The sequence below is a fragment of the Panulirus ornatus genome, chromosome 42, assembly GCF_036320965.1.
Source record: "Panulirus ornatus isolate Po-2019 chromosome 42, ASM3632096v1, whole genome shotgun sequence".
NCBI lineage: Eukaryota > Metazoa > Arthropoda > Malacostraca > Decapoda > Palinuridae > Panulirus > Panulirus ornatus.
The window spans coordinates 26150263-26166206 of record NC_092265.1 but is presented as its reverse complement, the minus strand read 5'-3'; the positions used below and the strand labels follow the sequence as shown (position 1 = coordinate 26166206).

Sequence of the window (15944 nt, the reverse complement as noted above, 5' to 3'; positions counted from 1 at the left end):
TGCCTTCACCCTCTCAATCAATACCCTCCCATATAATTTACCAGGAATACTCAACAAACTTATACCTCTGTAATTTGAGCACTCACCTTTGTCCCCTTTGCCTTTGTACAAATGGCACTATGCAAGCATTCTGCCAATCCTCAGGCACCTCACCATGAATCACACATACATTAAATAACCTTACCAACCAGTCAACAATACAGTCACCCCCTTTTTTGATAAATTCCACTACAATACCATCCAAACCTGCTGCCTTTCCGGCTTTCATCTTCCGCAAAGCTTTTACTACCTCTTCTCTGTTTACCAAATCATTTTCCCTAACCCTCTCACTTTGCACACCATCTAGACCAAAACACCCTATATCTGCCACTCTATCATCAAACACATTCAACAAAACTTCAAAATACTCACTCCACCTCCTTCTCACATCACCACTACTTGTTATCACCTCCCCATTAGCCCCCTTCACTGAAGTTCACATTTGTTCCCTCGTCTTACGCACTTTATATACCTCCTTCCAAAACATCTTTTCATTCTCCCTAAAATTTAATGATACTCTCTCACCCCAACTCTTGTTTGCCCTCTTTTTCACCTCTTGTACCTTTCTCTTGACCTCCTCCCCCTTCTTTTATACATCTCCCTCACATTTGCATTATTTCCCTGCAAAAATCGTCCAAATGCCTCTCTCTTCTCTTTCACTAACAATCTTACTTCTTCATCCCACCACTCACTACCCTTTCTAATCTGCCCACCTCCCACGCTTCTCATGCCACAAGCATCTTTTGCACAAGCCATCACTGCTTCCCTAAATGCATCCCATTCCTCCCCCACTCCCCTTACCTCCTTTGTTCTCACCTTTTTCCATTCTGTACTCAGTCTCTCCTGGTACTTCCTCACACAAGTCTCCTTCCAAAGCTCACTCACTCTCACCACTCTCTTTACCCCAACATTCTCTCTTCTTTTCTGAAAACCTCTACAAATCTTCACCTTCGCCTCCACAAGATAATGATCAGACATCCCTCCAGTTGCATCTCTCAGCACATTAACATCCAAAAGTCTCTCTTTCGCGCGCCTATCAATTAACCCGTAATCTAATAACGCTCTCTGGCCATCTCTCCTACATACATACGTATACTTATGTATATATCTCTTTTTAAACCAGGTATTCCCAATCACCAGTCCTTTTTCAGCACATAAATCTACAAGCTCTTCACCATTTCCATTTACAACACTGAATACCCCATGTATACCAATTATTCCCTCAACTGCCACATTATTCACCTTTGCATTCAAATCACCCATCACTATAACCCGGTCTCGTGCATCAAAACCACTAACACACTCATTCAGCTGCTCCCAAAACACTTGCCTCTCATGATCTTTCTTCTCATGCCCAGGTGCATATGCACCAATAATCACCCATCTCTCTCCATCAACTTTCAGTTTTACCCATATCAATGTAGAGTTTACTTTCTTACACTCAATCACATACTCCCACCACTCCTGTTTCAGGAGTAGTGCTGCTCCTTCCCTTGCTCTTGTCCCCTCACTAACCCCTGACTTTACTCCCAAGACATTCCCAAACCACTCTTCCCCTTTACCCTTGAGCTTCGTTTCACTCAGAGCCAAAACATCCAGGTTTCTTTCCTCAAACATACTACCTATCTCTCCTTTTTTCTCATCTTGGTTACATCCACACACATTTAGACACCCCAATCTGAGCCTTCAAGGAGGATGAGCACTCCCAGCGTGACTCCTTCTATTTCCCCTTTTAGAAACTTAAAATACAAGGAGGGGAGGGTTTCTAGCTCCCCACTCCAGTCTCCTTTAGTTGCCCTCTATGACACGTGAGGAATGCGTGGGAAGTATTCTTTCTCCTCTATATATATATATGTGCATACGAGTGGATGGGCCATTCTTTATTTGTTTCCTGGTGCTACCTCGCTGATACAGAAACCAGTAATCAAGTATTATAATAAAATAAAATATATACAAATTATCTATTCATTCATTTTACTTGATCATCATTTCCTGCATCGGAGGGGTTGCACCAAGAAAACAGACAAAAAAGGACACAATTGTTCACACTCAGTCTCTAGTTCTAATGTGTAATGCACTGAAACATCCAGGCCCCACATATCTTTCCATGGTTTACCCCAGATGTTTCACATGCCCTGGTTCAGTCAATTGACAGCATGTCGACCCTGGTATACCACATTGCTCCAATTCACTCTATTCCTTGCACACCTCTCACCCTCCTGTATGTTCAGGCCCCAATCACTCAAAATCTTATTCACTCGATCCCTCCACCTCCAATTTGGTCTCCCACTTTATTTGCTCCCTCCACCGCTAACATATTTATCCTCTCTGTCAACCTTTCCTCACTCACTCTCTCAATATGTCCAAACCAATTCAACACAATCTTCTGCTCTTTCAACTATATTCTTTTTATGGGCTTGTAGACAGTATTGCTCATTTTAGCCAGGTATTAAAGAAACTAGGATAATTGCCTTTACATAAATATTTAACACTAAAGTGACAGATGCTCTGCCAGACTATGGAAGTAGCATTCTGTTGGAGTGCCCTGTTCTTTCCCAGATGGTGGTTAACCCTCTGGCTGTCTCTTAACTTTCTACAAAGAAAAGTATGTCCTTTTGAGTTTAGCAAAAAAAAATAGTATACCCCTAATAGACTAAGAACAGTTTGAGTGTAGCATAGCATGTTAGAAAATGGCTACACAGCATTTTGATTTCTTGAGACAATAAATGATCTGATTTTTGTTCTGTAATGGAATTTTCAAGTATGACATCCAAAAAAGTGAGCTAACTCTAACTGGAGAAAATCTATGGCATCATTTAGCTTTTGTATGAAAGTGATTCATGGGTCATGTTACTTAGTGAGGAGCCTTTTCCTGGATATCAGTCCATTAGGATATAAAGGATTCCTGAGGTAGGAACATAAGGTAAAATGCATGCTTAAACACTGCTCACTGTGAAGCCATACTGAACATGTGGGTGTACTTGAAAGCTGTACATACACTTACTGGTTTAGGACAGGCAACAAACAGAGAGGCAAAATGTTATGGGCATCCAATGTCATTAAGCTTCTATGTCAAAAATGGATGCACATAAAGCAACAGAAGCATGGCACAAGCTGAATCCCATTGCTAAGGGTTTGATACATGGATTATTATCCAAAAACAATATCAGAAGCTTATCTTTGACAAAAATTATCAATGCTCTGTGACAGCACTCAAAATATCAACCCCTCAAGAAATGTGGTTACCTCAAGTCTATACAGCAAAGACAGATCTAGAAGAAATGAATATTACAGGTTGTAACTCTTCAATCTGGCAACCTTGGGACCTGGCCATTGCCAGACCACAGAAAATGCTGGAAAACAGAAATAGACCCCTAAGTCATACACAGCTGATGATCCAATCTCATAATACTCACATAAAGTCTTTACAGAAATTCCTTAATCTAATTTTTTCAGTAACTCCACCTTTTCAAGCATAAATAATGATTCATGCTTATGCTTATTAGCACTAGCACCACCTTCTGCACCTTTTGGTCTCTTGGATGACATCCTAAAGGGCTAAAATACAGCTGAATATACGAAATCAAATGGGACAGTTAATTAGCTTGGCTGCAGTGTAAACCAATTTTGGCACCTTAGCACTGCTAAGAGCACCAACCTGGTGGCAGATCCACAAACTAATAACTAATGGCAGCAGATTCAAAACAAGCCAGACCATGGGAGTTGCTGGACCACAGTGTGCCAGATTAGAGAGGTACAAGCTGAACAAAGATCATCTTCAAAAGCTACCCAGTATTTTCAAAGTTATTACAAAATTTTAGGGAGAATAAAAAGATGTTCTGGAAGGAGGTAAATAAAGTGCGTAAGACAAGGGAGCAAATGGGAACTTCAGTGAAGGGCGCAAATGGGGAGATGATAACAAGTAGTGGTGATGTGAGAAGGAGATGGAGTGAGTATTTTGAAGGTTTGTTGAATGTGTTTGATGATAGAGTGGCAGATATAGGGTGTTTTGGTCGAGGTGGTGTGCAAAGTGAGAGGGTTAGGGAAAATGATTTGGTAAACAGAGAAGAGGTAGTAAAAGCTTTGCAGAAGATGAAAGCCGGCAAGGCAGCAGGTTTGGATGGTATTGCAGTGGAATTTATTAAAAAAGGGGGTGACTGTATTATTGACTGGTTGGTAAAGTTATTTAATGTATGTATGACTCATGGTGAGGTGCCTGAGGATTGGCGGAATGTGTGCATAGTGCCATTTGTACAAAGGCAAAGGGGATAAGAGTGAGTGCTCAATTACAGAGGTATAAGTTTGTTGAGTATTCCTGGTAAATTATATGGGAGGGTATTGATTGAGAGGGTGAAGGAATGTACAGACCATCAGATTTGGGAAGAGCAGTGTGGTTTCAGAAGTGGTAGAGGATGTGTGGATCAGGTGTTTGCTTTGAAGAATGTATGTGAGAAATACTTAGAAAAGCAAATGGATTTGTATGTAGCATTTATGGATCTGGAGAAGGCATATGATACAGTTGATAGAGATACTCTGTGGAAGGTATTAAGAATATATGGTGTGGGAGGCAAGTTGTTAGAAGCAGTGAAAAGTTTTTATCGAGGATGTAAGGCATGTGTACGTGTAGGAAGAGAGGAAAGTGATTGGTTCTCAGTGAATGTAGGTTTGCGGCAGGGGTGTGTGATGTCTCCATGGTTGTTTAATTTGTTTATGGATGGGGTTGTTAGGGAGGTAAATGCAAGAGTTTTGGAAAGAGGGGCAAGTATGAAGTCTGTTGGGGATGAGAGAGCTTGGGAAGTGAGTCAGTTGTTGTTCGCTGATGATACAGCGCTGGTGGCTGATTCATGTGAGAAACTGCAGAAGCTGGTGACTGAGTTTGGTAAAGTGTGTGAAAGAAGAAAGTTAAGAGTAAATGTGAATAAGAGCAAGGTTATTAGGTACAGTAGGGTTGAGGGTCAAGTCAATTGGGAGGTAAGTTTGAATGGAGCAAAACTGGAGGAAGTAAAGTGTTTTAGATATCTGGGAGTGGATCTGGCAGCGGATGGAACCATGGAAGCGGAAGTAAATCATAGGGTGGGGGAGGGGGCGAAAATCCTGGGAGCCTTGAAGAATGTGTGGAAGTCGAGAACATTATCTCGGAAAGCAAAAATGGGTATGTTTGAAAGAATAGTTGTTCCAACAATGTTGTATGGTTGCGAGGCGTGGGCTATGGATAGAGTTGTGCGCAGAAGGATGGATGTGCTGGAAATGAGATGTTTGAGGACATTGTGTGGTGTGAGGTGGTTTGATCGAGTAAGTAACGTAAGGGTAAGAGAGATGTGTGGAAATAAAAAGAGCGTGGTTGAGAGAGCAGAAGAGGTTGTTTTGAAATGGTTTGGGCACATGGAGAGAATGAGTGAGGAAAGATTGACCAAGAGGATATATGTGTCGAAGGTGGAGGGAACGAGGAGAAGTGGGAGACCAAATTGGAGGTGGAAAGATGGAGTGAAAAAGATTTTGTGTGATCAGGGCCTGAACATGCAGGAGGGTGAAAGGAGGGCAAGGAATAGAGTGAATTGGATCGATGTGGTATGCCGGGGTTGACGTGCTGTCAGTGGATTGAATCACGGTATGTGAAGCGTCTGGGGTAAACCATGGAAAGCTGTGTAGGTATGTATATTTGCATGTGTGGACGTATGTATATACATGTGTAAGGGGTGGGTTGGGCCATTTCTTTCGTCTGTTTCCTTGTACTACCTCGCAAGCACGGGAGACAGCGACAAAGCCAAAAAAAAAAAAAAAAATTACAAAACTACTACTATACATTCATTGGGGTAATCTAAAATCATTCATGTAGCTAGAAGAAAAAATCCTATCCTAAGTGCAACTTCGTTAACTATAAAATAGAAAATAAAAAACAATTCTCATTCTTACTGCAGCAAAGAATAAAGTACTTCTTCCTGACTACAAAACTGATAAACCTGTTTGAATACACTTGGTTATTCTGCCAGCATAATACATCATAGGTGGGAACAATATCAGCCATCAGCTGTACCATACCTATGTGAATGCAACAGTGTTTTTCTTGCTTCTATTACATCAATGCATTATCAAGTGTTTGCACTTATCAGTTGATATAAATATTCACTTGACATGAAATTAATAAAATTTCAATGAAAAATCTCATGCAAACATCATCGAGTTTATTGCTATAATTGTGCAATGCACATCTTGAAGATATGTAAGCCCCATGGCCATTCATCTTCTTTCATATGGATAAAAGCATTGCAACATCTCACAACCTTGGCAACAAAATTGGCATGCCTTTAAAGGCACTAGGTTTAATAAATAAATTATAAAAAAATTATATAATGGACACATGGAAAGGGTAAAGAGCACCGTGCCTAACGTCCTTCCTGTGGGTGTACATAAACTTCTGCTATTTAGTTCTCATGAAACTTACAGCATGAATCATCTCCATAAGCAGAGTGTCCTTTTCTGGTCGTAGTTGCAAGTCCTCCAAATCATATGACACTGCCATTTGAGCATCTGTAACCTAGAAAAGAATTGAAGACAATGAAAGGGGAGTTAACCCTAACATTGGCCATAAGTTATAGCATTATATACATTAAATAAAAATTTGAACATAAGTTATAGCATTATATACATTAAATAAAAAACATATGACAGTGTTTAATTATCATTCAAAATCATTTACTAAATGTCCCATAATTGCTTCTGTGCTTCTTCATATCCAACATTTCACTAGAGTGAAGAACCAGAATAAGTCCAAACATTCACTTCATACACAAAATGACTTTAATATTTGCTTCCAAATTATTCTAACCCACACAACACAAAAACATCCAAATAATAACCCAGAGAAGGCCAAGAGCAGTGCAACAAAGATGGTACCAAAACTAAGAGAGCTTAGTTGCTGCAGAAGTCTACAGGCTTTAGAATTGCCCACCTTGGGGGGGGGGGGGGAGAGAGAGAGAGAGAGAGAGAGAGAGAGAGAGAGAGAGAGAGAGAGAGAGAGAGAGAGAGAGAGAGAGAGAGTCCTTATTCACATCAGTAAATTTTTAAAACATATTGATGATGAAGACAGTGAAACATTTTTTGCCTGTTCCTGGCATTACCTTACTATCATGGGAAACAGCATATATGTATGAAAAATACATAAATGATAATTTCATCCTATGCACACCTCTCACCTTTCCTCCATAACCCAAAGCTTGTTTTACCCCATCCTTTTATCACCAGCTTGCTCTTCTCCCCTTGCTTGGCCTACTTCTGACATGGAAATCCTTTAAGCACTCTTATATCTAAACCATTTTCTCATACTTTGGTCAGGTCTCTCACACTACAGGACTACCACACCTCTCTCTTACAAAGTTATTCTTTACATAATCAACCCAACTTTCAACATGAACTGTCCTCAGGCATTACATTTTTTAGTGTATTCACTCTCTCCCATTCTTTTGCATTTAGAAACCAAGACTCACATACATACAACACTGAAAAGACTACTATAATCAAACCTTTCACCTGATTAGGAATTTTGAATTTACCCCCATGGCTACTGAAAAAAGTTCCTCTCTACTGTGCTATTCGAGAATAAGCTCCTGTAATGAAACAACCACTAAATCTGTGTGGGTGCTGCCATCTATGTTCTGCACTATGAAAACTGGACTTTTATACGCCCCAGATGACTAACCACATATAAAATGTTTTGAAACAAGAATTGTCGGGAACCTTATTTTGCACTATTTCAAAATTTGTAGAGTACTTTGAATGCAATAACCATAATGTACAGGGAAGGTTCTTTTCATACTTGGACGCTATTTCCAGCATTAGCAAAGTAGCACCACGAAACAGACGAAGAAAGACACACACTCACATACAAATATATATACATATATGCACATTACATGTGTGGCATGGTGGCAGCGAGAAAGGATGAAGGCAGCATGTATGAATATGTACATGTGTACATAGGGGATAGGGGAGAGAGAATACTTCCCACGCATTCCTCACGTGTCATAGAAGGCGACTAAAGGGACGGAAACGGGGGGGGGCTACAAACCCTTCCCTCATTGTATTTTAACTTTCTAAAAGGGGAAACAAAAGAAGGAATCACGCAAGGAGTGCTCATCCTCCTCGAAGGCTCAGATTGGGGTGTCTAAATGTGTGTGGATGTGACCAAGATGAAAAAAAAGGAGAGATAGGTAGTATGTTTGTGGAAAGAAACCTGGATGTTTTGGCTCTGAGTGAAATGAAGCTCAAGGGTAAATGGGAAGAGGGGTTTGGGAATGTCTTGGGAGTAAAGTCAGGGGTTAATGAGAGGACAAGAGCAAGGGAAGGAGTAGCACTACTCCTGAAACAGGAGTAGTGGGAGTATGTGATAGAGTGTAAGAAAGTAAACTCAAGACTGATATGGGTAAAACTGAAAGTTGATGGAGAGAGATGGGTGATTATTGGTGCATATGCACCTGGGCATGAGAAGAAAGATCATGAGAGGCAAGTGTTTTGGGAGCAGCTGAGTGAGCGTGTTAGTAGTTTTGATGCACAAGACCGGGTTATAGTGATGGGTGATTTGAATGCAAAGGTGAGTAATGTGGCAGTTGAGGGAATAATTGGTGTACATGGGGTGTTCAGTGTTGTAAATGGAAATGGTAAAGAGCTTGTAGATTTATGTGCTGAAAAAGGACTGGTGATTGGGAATACCTGGTTTAAAAAGAGATATATACATAACTATACATATGCAAGTAGGAGAAATGGCCAGAGAGCATTACTGGATTACATGTTAACTGATAGGCATGCCAAAGAGAGACTTTTGGATGTTAATGTGCTGAGAGATGCAACTGGAGGGATGTCTGATCATTATCTTGTGGAGGCAAAGGTGAAGGTTTGTAGAGGTTTTCAGAAAAGAAGAGAGAATGATGGGGTGAAAAGAGTAGTGAGAGTAAGTGAGCTTGGGAAGGAGACTTGTGTAAGGAAGTACCAGGAGAGACTGAGTACAGAATGGAAAAAGGTGAGAACAAAGGACATAAGGGGAATGGGATGTATTTAGGGAGGCAGTGATGATTTGCGCAAAAGATGCTTGTGGCATGAGATGCGTGGGAGGTGGGCAGATTAGAAAGGGTAGTGAGTGGTGGGATAAAGAAGTGAGATTATTAGTGAAAGAGAAGAGAGAGGTATTTGGACGACTTTTGCAGGGAAATAATGCAAATGAGTGGGAGATGTATAAAAGAAAGAGGCAGGAGGTCAAGAGAAAGGTGCAAGAGGTGAAAAAGAGGGCAAATGAGAGATGGGGTGAGAGAGTATCATTAAATCTTAGGGAGAACAAAAATATGTTTTGGAAGGAGGTAAATAAAGTGCGTAAGACGAGGGAACAAATGGGACCTTTAGTGAAGGGGGCTAATGGGGAGGTGATAACAAGTAGTGGTGATGTGAGAAGGAGATGGAGTGATTATTATGAAGGTTTGTTGAATGTGTTTGATGATAGAGTGGCAGATGTAGGGTGTTTTGGTCGAGGTGGTGTGCAAAGTGAGAGGGTTAGGGAAAACGATTTGGTAAACAGAGATGAGGTAGTAAAAGCCGTGCGGAAGATGAAAGCCGGCAAGGTGGCGGGTTTGGATGGTACTGCAGTGGAATTTATCAAAAAAGGGGGTGACTGTATTGTTGACTGGTTGGTAAGGTTATTCAATGTATGTATGACTCATGGTGTGGTGCCTGAGAATTGGCAGAATGCCTGCATAGTGCCATTGTACAAAGACAAAGGGGATAAAGGTGAGTGCTCAAATTACAGAGGTATAAGTTTGTTGAGTATTCCTGGGAAATTATATGGGAGAGTATTGATTGAGAGGGTGAAGGCATGTACAGAGCAACAGATTGGGGAAGAGCAGTGTGGTTTCAGAAGTGGTAGAGGATGTGTGGATCAGGTGTTTGCTTTGAAGAATGTATGTGAGAAATACTTAGAAAAGCAAATGGATTTGTATGTAGAATTTATGGATCTGGAGAAGGCATATGATACAGTTGATAGAGATGCACTGTGGAAGGTATTAAGAATATATGGTGTGGGAGGAAAGTTGCTAGAAGCAGTGAAAAGTTTTTATCGAGGATGTAAGGCATGTGCACATGTAGGCAGAGAGGAAAGTGATTGGTTCTCAGTGAATGTAGGTTTGCAGCAGGGGTGTGTGATGTCTCCATGGTTGTTTAATTTGTTTATGGATGGGGTTGTTAGGTAAGTGAATGCAGGAGTTTTGGAAAGAGGGGCAAGTATGCAGTCCGTTGGGGATGAGAGAGCTTGGGAAGTGAGTCAGCTGCTGTTTGCTGATGATACAGTGCTGGTGGCTGATTCTTGTGAGAAACTGCAGAAGCTGGTGACTGAGTTTGGTAAAGTGTGTGAAAGAAGAAAGCTGAGAGTAAATGTGAATAAGAGCAAGGTTGTTAGGTACAGTAGGGTTGGGGGTCAAGTTAATTGGGAGCTAAGTTTGAATGAAGAAGACTGGAGGAAGTGAAGTGTTTTAGATATCTGGGAGTGGATTTGGCAGCGGATGGAACCATGGAAGCGGAAGGGAATCATAGGGTGGGGGAGGGGGCGAAAATTCTGGGAGCATTGAAGAATGTGTGGAAGTCAAGAACATTATCTCAGAGAGCAAAAATGGGTGTTTGAAGGAATAGTGGTTCCAACAATGTTATATGGTTGCGAGGCATGGGCTATGGATAGAGTTGTGCGGAGGAGGGTGGATGTGCTGGAAATGAGATGTTTGAGGACAATATGTGGTGTGAGATGGTTTGATCAAGTAAGTAATAATAGGGTAAGAGAGATGTGTGGTAATAAAAAGAGAGTGGTTGAGAGAGCAGAGGAGGATGTTTTGAAATGGTTTGGTCACATGGAGAGAATTGAGTGAGGAAAGATTGACAAATAGGATATATGTGTCAGAGGTGGAGGGAACGAGGAGAAGTGGGAGACCAAATTGGAGGTGGAAAGATGGAGTGAAAAAGATTTTATGTGATCAGGGCCTGAACATGCAGGAGGGTGAAAGGTATGCAAGGAATAGAGTGAATTGGAACGATGTGGTATATCGGGGTCGATGTGCTGTCAATGGATTGAACCAGGGCATGTGAAGCGTCTGGGGTAAACCATGGAAAATTCTGTGGGGCCTGGATGTGGAAAGGGAGCTGTGGTTTCAGTGCATTATTGCATGACAGCTAGAGACTGAGTGTGAACGAATGTGGCCTTTGTTGTCCTTTCTTAGCGCTACCTCGCACACATAAGGGGGGAGGGGGTTGTTATTCCATGTGTGGCGAGGTGGCGATGAGTGAATAAAGGCAGACAGTATGAATTATATACATGTGTATATATGTATATGTCTGTGTGTGTGTATATATATGTATACGTTGAGATGTATAGGTATGTATATTTGCGTGCGTGGACGTGTATGTAGATACATGTGTATGTGGGTGGGTTGGGCCATTCTTTTGTCTGTTTCCTTGCGCTACCTCGCTAACGCGGGAGACAGTGACAAAGCAAAATAAATAAATAAATATATGTATGTGTCTGTGTATGTATATGTATATATATGTTGATATGTATAGATATGTTTATGTGCATGTGGGCATTTACGTATATACATGTGTATGTGAGTGGGTTGGGCCATTCTTTTGTCTGTTTCCTTGCGCTACCTCGCTAACGCGGGAGACAGCATCAAAGCATAATAATAAAAAAAAATATGCACACACACGTACATATACATATATATGCATACTTACATATGCATACACACACATGTACATATTGCAAGATGTCATAGTGGTGTGCGTGCTCTAGCACAGTAATGATCACATCTTCAGGGGAGATACAAGAATGAGATAGAAGATGTAGAACAGTCAGTTGATATACAAGAAAGAGACATGTTCACTTTCACTTTTGCTTGCCTTCATCCATTCCAAACACCACCCTGACCCACAGGAAACAGCATCACCAGCCCCTGCATCAGCAAGGAAGTGCAAAGAAGGAGATGAAAAAAAGCCACATCCGCTCACATCCACACAATAGGTGTCATGTGCAATGCACCTAGACCAAAGCTGCCTATCCACATCCAGGCCCCACAGACCTTTCCATGGTTAACCACAGACATTTCACAAGCCCTGGTTCAATCCATTAATGGCACATCAACCCCAGTATACTAAATCATTTCAACTTACTCTATTCTGTTCACACCTTTCATCCTCTTGCATGTTCAAGCCCCGAATGCTCAAAATCTTTATCATTCCATCCTTCCACCTCCAATCTGGTCTCCCACTTCTTGTTCCCTCCTTCTCGAACACATATATCCTCTTTGTCAACCTTTCCCCACTCATTCTCTCCAAATGTCCAAAACAGTTCAACATACCCTTTTCTACTCTCCCAAACACATTGTTTTCATATCCACAAATTTCTCTTACCCTTTCATTACTTAATCAAACCATCTCACACCACATGTCCTCAAACATTTCACTTCCAACACATCCACTCTCCTCCATATGCCCCTATCAATAGCCCATACCTTGCAACAATATAATATTGTTGGAACTACTATTCCTTCAAATACACCAATTTTTGCTCTTCAGATAACGTCCTCTCTTTCCACACACATTCTTTATCACTCCCAGAACCTTTGTCCACTCCCCATACTATGACTCAATTCCGCTTCCAAGGTTCCATTTGCTGACAAGTCGGCATCTAAAACACTTCATTTCCTCCAATTTTTCTCCATTCACACTTACACCCCATCAAACTTATCCCTCAACCCTAACAACCTTGCTTTTATTCACATTTACTCTCAACTTTCTCCTTTCACACACTCTTCCAAACTCAGTCACCAACTTCTGCAGATTCTCACTCCAATCAGCCACTAGTGCTGTATCAATGGCAAACAACAACTGATTCACTTCCTGGTCTTCTCATCCCTAACAGACTACATAATCGCCCCTCTCTGCAAGATTCTTGCATTTACCTCCCTCACCACCCCATCCATAAACAAATCACACAACTATGGTGACATCACACACTCCTGCCGCAGACTGACCTTCACTGGGAATCATTCACTCTCCTCTCTGATAAAAACACTGCCAGAAAAATATTCCCATCTTGATGTCAAATTTATACATCATAGCCTGTTAGCATATAAAACTGCTGATAAGTTTAACTAATTATCTGGCAAAGCCATTGGTCACAAAAGTACATTTTAGAGGCACAAAATGATATATGAAAAAATGCATAATATCTTTTCAAACCTGATCTGAGAATCACATATACAATGTATTAACTCACCAAGCAGATTCTAAAATCCATACTGATTTGACAAAACTAATGAAAAACAAACTTAATAATACAGTTCAGTATATGAATTCAAACAGGAATTACAAAGTAAACCTTACCCTAAGGATCAACAGGCCTACTTAATTATTTTCTGATCAACTTTAAACCTTCACCAAATAACCTACCTCTTCTGGAAGTAGCTGAGGTCTTAAAATGACCTCAGACAAAATTTCAACTGCATCAGGCATGCCTTTCGACTCAACAGAAGCTGCATATATCAAGGTATCCCTGAAAGAAATATACTGACATCTAAACCTTGTGTTCATTCATTTCAAACTGCAAAACATCTTTACTTCCTTTTACCTCTATGCCTAAGTCTAATATTGTCAAAATCAGTATTAAAGCTAATTTTGTTCCTCACAAACTTTTGTTTGCCAATACAGGTACACCACCGATTTTCTGGCACTCTTGGTTCAAAAGCCTTGCCGAATTAACCATTTTACTGGATCAACTGTGGTCACGTAATAATAATTCATCAACACACCTTTAAACCACTAATTATACATCTCCCATGTGTCTAAAGTATACCATGGACTGCTAGAAATTTAAATTAAACAAATACTAAATGTAAATCAAATAGATAAATGAAATACATTATACACCTGCTCAGAACTGAGGTGCTCATCAGCTACAAGTTTTGCAAATTCGTACACATACCCGGCAGCTCCTTATGGTTGGCAGACTGCTTTTCTCCACACACTTTATTCATGGAAATTCCATGACACTTCTTGAATCTTTGAATCCATCCTTCACTACAGTCATGCTCATGTTGTAATCTAAGTTCTTTATGGAACAACGTAGCCTGGTCCATTATCATGCTTCCTGACAAGTCCAATCCATCACTCCAGCACTGTCGAAACCAATGCATCATCACTGGATCGTGCTCAGTACCCTTACCATATTTCATAGTTTTTCTAATCGTCATTTGCTTCTTGGAATCGCTGTCTGCACAGCTTCAATATTTTCTTCCTTTGTCACACAGCTTACGCACTGAAACACCACGGTCCATTTTTTTCAACAGTTCTACTTTTCCTTGGATCAATATGGAGTGGTGTTTACTTTTGACACTCTCATATGTCTTAGAAGCCATAGCTAGGGTTAAATTTAAGCAAAATAAGCCAAGAATCTCACAGAATTGCAGTATCACCACCAAGTGCAGTGTAAAGAATGTAAATAAGTGCGCCCTACACATAATGCCATCTGTGGCCGCCCAATAAACTAGTCTGGTGGTCGCGGTAATTTCAAGTTCCCTCACGTAATTTTGTCCAGACTAAAGGAGGTGCCGAACCATCAGTTGCCGGAAAATCAGTGGTGTACCTGTATTTTCAATTTCCTATTTGTCTTAACCATCTTGATCTCTCTTGTTGAATTATATCTAATGTTCTGTTTTGCTATTTTCTAAAAAAAAATTTCTCTAAGGGAATTCATGTTCCTGTCATGAGATAATGATCAACTTTGACAATCTATCTTGAATCTTTTGACTACATACATATACACTCTAAGTTCACTTTCAGTAAGGAAACACAATCAAGAGGAAATGGTATGGCAGATTGTACATTTTCAAAATTGAAAAACCTTTCTGAGGTTGTGTTCAAAAAGCATTATGATATATTCTTTGAGAATATACTAGGTTTGAACTCATCCAAACCTAATCCTGGATAGGAGGCTAAGCCCTCTCTCACCCTATATGAATGACCTTAGGGTTTCTGAAGCCATTCGCCCATTACTGCAAGTCCATCCATGGCCAATCAGCAACTACCACAAGACTGATATCATCAACCCATTCCATAGCACCTGTTCAAAGCTTACAATTTGCATATCATGATTCCAACCCATGGCAGCCACAGAAAAGGACAGATAAGAGGTTTTTCATAAAACAAACAGGTAGGCAGAGCAGGGAAGAAAACCAAACAAAATTTCTTGAGGACACCACCTCTGAGAGAAATATTTTTTCAATCTTCAAAACTTACATTTTTCTCCTTACAATCTCTCCAAAAAGAACTGAGAACAAATTCATGTGAAAGAGGAGGATATAGAAAAATCTATAAAATAAAAGTGAACACTGGATCATAAAATCATCTTCAATGGTTAATCAAAGGCATACTGAAGTCTGACTTTTTTGGAAGAGGACAGACACAACGGTTTATTGGTAGGAATTACATGGCTGCGTATTAAAACATAAAGCACATGTTTACATGCAAGAAAATATATACGTAGAATACATCAAGGAAAACAATGACAAAAAGTAAAAGGAAAACTCTCACTAAATGAGAAATGCATACAGAACATGGAGTAAAGGTAAAGCAGTGCAGTTTGAATTACAAGTGAAAAGAATTTAGTTGTGACGAAATATATGAGATGCCTGAGTTTCTCAGTCTAGAACCACTGCAAAAGGGTTGGAAATCAATTGAGTCCCATGTTGTCCTAGCATAAACATCCTGCTGCCACAATAGTAATAGGTCATGATGTCAAGGCATCTCCAGCAAAACATGTACAGACTTGAGGCACAAGTCCTTATGCCTCTGGGCAAGCGGAGTTAGCTGGAACGTGTCAAGGG

At 40.4% G+C, this 15944-nt stretch overlaps 1 protein-coding gene across 1 annotated transcript in view; it reads right to left on the bottom strand.

The window, feature by feature from the left end:
- The window catches only part of LOC139761992 (mitochondrial-processing peptidase subunit alpha), a 103887-nt gene that overhangs the window by 54559 nt on the left and 33384 nt on the right, over nucleotides 1-15944 (bottom strand). The window contains exons 5-6 of the mRNA XM_071686770.1: nucleotides 13513-13615; nucleotides 6482-6574 (exon numbers count right to left, since the gene is read on the bottom strand). Of these exons, the coding sequence (XP_071542871.1) occupies nucleotides 6482-6574; nucleotides 13513-13615 (196 nt within the window). The remainder of the gene's footprint in view (nucleotides 1-6481; nucleotides 6575-13512; nucleotides 13616-15944) is intronic.